The following is a 3700-nucleotide window of genomic DNA, read 5'->3' on the forward strand; positions in this document are numbered from 1 at the left end:
AAAAGCGACGATCAAATAAATTTAAATACCAGATTAGAGGAAATAATAACCACTACTGAGGTTTTTTGATATCCAATTTTTTATAAAATTCTTTATCCAATAAAGAAATATCACAACCAGACCATTTTTTATATTTTCTAAAATTATTCTGAACTATTCTAAAAATTGTCTAAATTTCATATTAAAAGTCAATTGAAATGTCGCAACTTTTTGCGTAAAACATTCAACTACTATTGAATTACACAGACACAATTATTTGTTTGGTATATTTTATTTGTTTCTGAATCAATAAAAATTATGCAAGATAACTAGAATTACATTACACGATATACGTAAAATTGGATTAAAATTAACGCAGAAGCAGAGAGTATGAGGTTTATATAAGCGGAGCGCGTGCGCCCAACGGCTCAGTATCGGAATATCAGTCTTGCGAGTCAGTACAGTGTATCAGTACAGCGTATCTCTGTCCTCGGCTTTCTGAATTACTGTGTTTCGTTCTCTTGTCTCTCTTCCCTTCACTAATATTCCGGGCAACATTGACGGGCATCGGTGCACGTTTTTCACAACAAACAGAACAGCTCGAATGTGCCCGACGAGCTACTACAGTGGCACCCGTACCGATGCATAACTGAACCTGTATTTCTACCTCATCACAAAGATACTCTTCTTTTTCACGGTGAATTGATAGGCTTTCGACGTTGGCAAACATCTCCTCGAGCGAACATATTTTTCAGCAACAAAATAGAGATGACCAAGTACTGTACCACACCAATTATTGTGATATTCCTCTGTGGTAAGTTGTAACACGGAATACTAATAACTGCTTATTAGCGAGAAATGACTAGATCGTTTTCCGCATCTTTTTTCTCTATTTTTTTTTTTTCCGTTGACAGAATTTTCAACGATGATGATTCATGAACATGATATCTTACAAAAATAAAAGACTCGCGTATATAATTGACAGAGACAGAAGGAAGTAATTGATATATAGGCAAGATGATTGTATATACAAAATCATGCTTACAATTGATTGACTTTTTTTTTTTAATATGACATTTAACATGAAGCGTTGTTTCATCAATGAACACGCTGAAGTTGGTAGCTCCAATCGAAAACGTAGTTGATTCTCCGTTGTGTATTATTCAAAAGCACCAATAATCATTGTTCCGTATCGACCATTGGGGAACAGTGGATCTCGAATCTCGCGTTCGATTTTACGATCAAGAAACGATAACAACTCATGATCTCGCAATCGATAATAGTCATTAGGATTAAATGCAATTACCGCATACCAAATATTCAATTTATCGACATTATATATGCTCTATGTAAAAGCATAGGTAGAGTACTTCGTGTAAATACTTATAGAAATATATGATTATCGTAGTTAATTATTGATACAAGGTGAAGCTAGATTGTATTGCTCTCTCTTTGTACTGCACAAATACTTATCGTTACAGCACACGTGCGATGAACACACAGATTGTACATTGATTCAGCTCGTGCACTTTGTACTCTATGAATCTACTTCAATTTTTTACAAAGAGAGCATGCACGGAAAAAACATGTCTATTATTATTAATAAAATTCTACATACATTCTTTGTTATTCAGATCTATTTTATATGAAATTCTGCTTTATCATAACCTATAAATATGTATGTATACGCGTAAAACAAAAAGAATAAATTGAAACTAGTTTTGATTGTTATCAGCATAACATCAAGTGGACAAAAAACATAATAATTTAATAACTCTTAGAGATTATGCAAGTAAAAAATAGATAATTTGTAGTTGCTAGAAGTTGAGGCGACAACCAATACAAAGTCCGTTCGAGATGACGTGTTTACTTCCTTTTCAAGCAGGAAATACTACAAAATTCCTAAGCGTGAAACTAAACGTTTTGGACTTCGGCGTTTAATATTAAAATTTTTGAAAAATTAAGCCTAGAAATAATAGCAAATGCTTTTTAATCTAGTTAAAGTTTTAATGAGTTAACTCTTGAATGTTTGAGCTAAGAATTATTGAAAATTTACTACTTATAAAATACTGCAATTTATAAAAGAAATTTGAATTATCTAAAATTATTTATAAAAGATAAGAAAGAAAATTGCTTTTTTTTATATAAATATATTAACGATGAATTATTTTTCATTACAGGCTTTCTTGGACATACAATCTCTCAAGAGAATGTGCCTAACGCAGAAGAAGTATTAAACAAAGTTTCTGGTGTCATCGACTTGAAAAGCCTAAATGTATCTAATATACTTTCGGATGTGAGTAACAAAACATCTATGGTACAAATGTTTGAGGAAACTACGAGTGTTATCAAGCAGAAATGCGAGAAATACGGAGGAGAGGGTGCATACGAAAATGCTGTGAATGCAACCATCAAACTAGAACAGTGCCTTACGTCATTTGTTAATTTCACACAATTGGAGATAGAAATGGAAAAATACAAACCTACTGGAGATTTGGATATAGTGTTCAAAAATTACTGCCAAAAAACTCCCATTTTGAAGCAATGTGTCAGAAACTTCACTACAGGGCTGGAACCTTGCTTGGAAGCAAAGGAACGAGAAAATAAAGAAATCATTCAAAATATCACAAATTCTCTCTTAAATTTTGTGTGTTACAAAGAAGGAGATCGTATTGCCCGTATGTATACATTTTGGATCATTTAATGTAGGTAATCTTTAATTTTTTTTTTTTTTACTAAAAAGCATTTTAATTGCTTACAGTTTTCATATCTGCTAATGGTCCAGAGTGTCTACGATCGAAACAACAAGAAACTCTACAATGTATTAATTCTACTTTAGGAAACTATATGCCCCAGTTAGAACCTAACAGCGAATCTTTAAAAACAATAGACAGCCTTCCATTCCTTGTTCTTGGGAATAAAGAATGCACGTAAGGATCAATATATATATATAATAAATGAACAATAAAAAAAACCTAGAAACTATAAATACATTTTTTATATATTTATATATTTATATATTTTATATATTTGCAGAGACATGTCAAAACTCCAGACTTGTGTTGTAAAGGAATTGGAAAAATGTTCAGATCCAACACCAGCAAACATTGTAGATTCTATATTCAATTTTATTCGAAGAGTAACACCATGTCAGAACTTGGTAACTGTACAAAATGCTGCTGCTTCTAACTTAACAACGGTTAATTTACTAATTATAATGAATATAGTATTTTTTTCATTAAAACTCCTATGAAATAAATAATTAATTCCAATAGGCTTTATGTACAAAGAGACATAACTTTGAAAGGTAAACATTTTTTTCTACAAATATGAATTTCATTTTTCAAATCCATCTTAGGTTTTTAATGAAGCATAATATGTGATACTTTTGAAAGTAAAAGTAACATTCCAATATATATGTATAAAAAAAAATTTTTTTATCTTTAAGAACCATTTTTACTACATTAGTTCCAATGTAATTGAAACAAACAAAATTTGTACTGTTCTAACAATTCTGGTGCTTCAGAATAGACTGACATATTTATAAGTGTCCATCTGAATATGCAGACAAAAATATAAATTACAACTATAGTAGAATCTAGATCTATCTTCACTTTTGCTACACTTGGAATATATTCAATTTTGTACTATAGTAATGTAATCAAGTAAATTCATACCAACTTGTATATAAGTACTATGAATTATATGCAATAATAAGACA

At 30.7% G+C, this 3700-nt stretch overlaps 1 protein-coding gene across 1 annotated transcript; it reads left to right on the forward strand.

Annotated features, from left to right (window-relative positions):
• Window positions 1-396: 396 nt before the first annotated feature.
• On the forward strand, window positions 397-3700 carry LOC122532383 (27 kDa hemolymph protein-like). The gene is made up of 5 exons (XM_043661126.1): window positions 397-676; window positions 735-793; window positions 2160-2657; window positions 2741-2909; window positions 3016-3700. Exons 2-5 carry the CDS (start codon window positions 748-750, stop codon window positions 3230-3232), a joined length of 930 nt encoding a protein of 309 aa, XP_043517061.1. The 5' UTR covers window positions 397-676; window positions 735-747; the 3' UTR covers window positions 3233-3700.

This window comes from Frieseomelitta varia, unplaced genomic scaffold, assembly GCF_011392965.1.
Source record: "Frieseomelitta varia isolate USP_RPSP 00005682 unplaced genomic scaffold, Fvar_1.2 scaffold_454, whole genome shotgun sequence".
Lineage (NCBI taxonomy): Eukaryota > Metazoa > Arthropoda > Insecta > Hymenoptera > Apidae > Frieseomelitta > Frieseomelitta varia.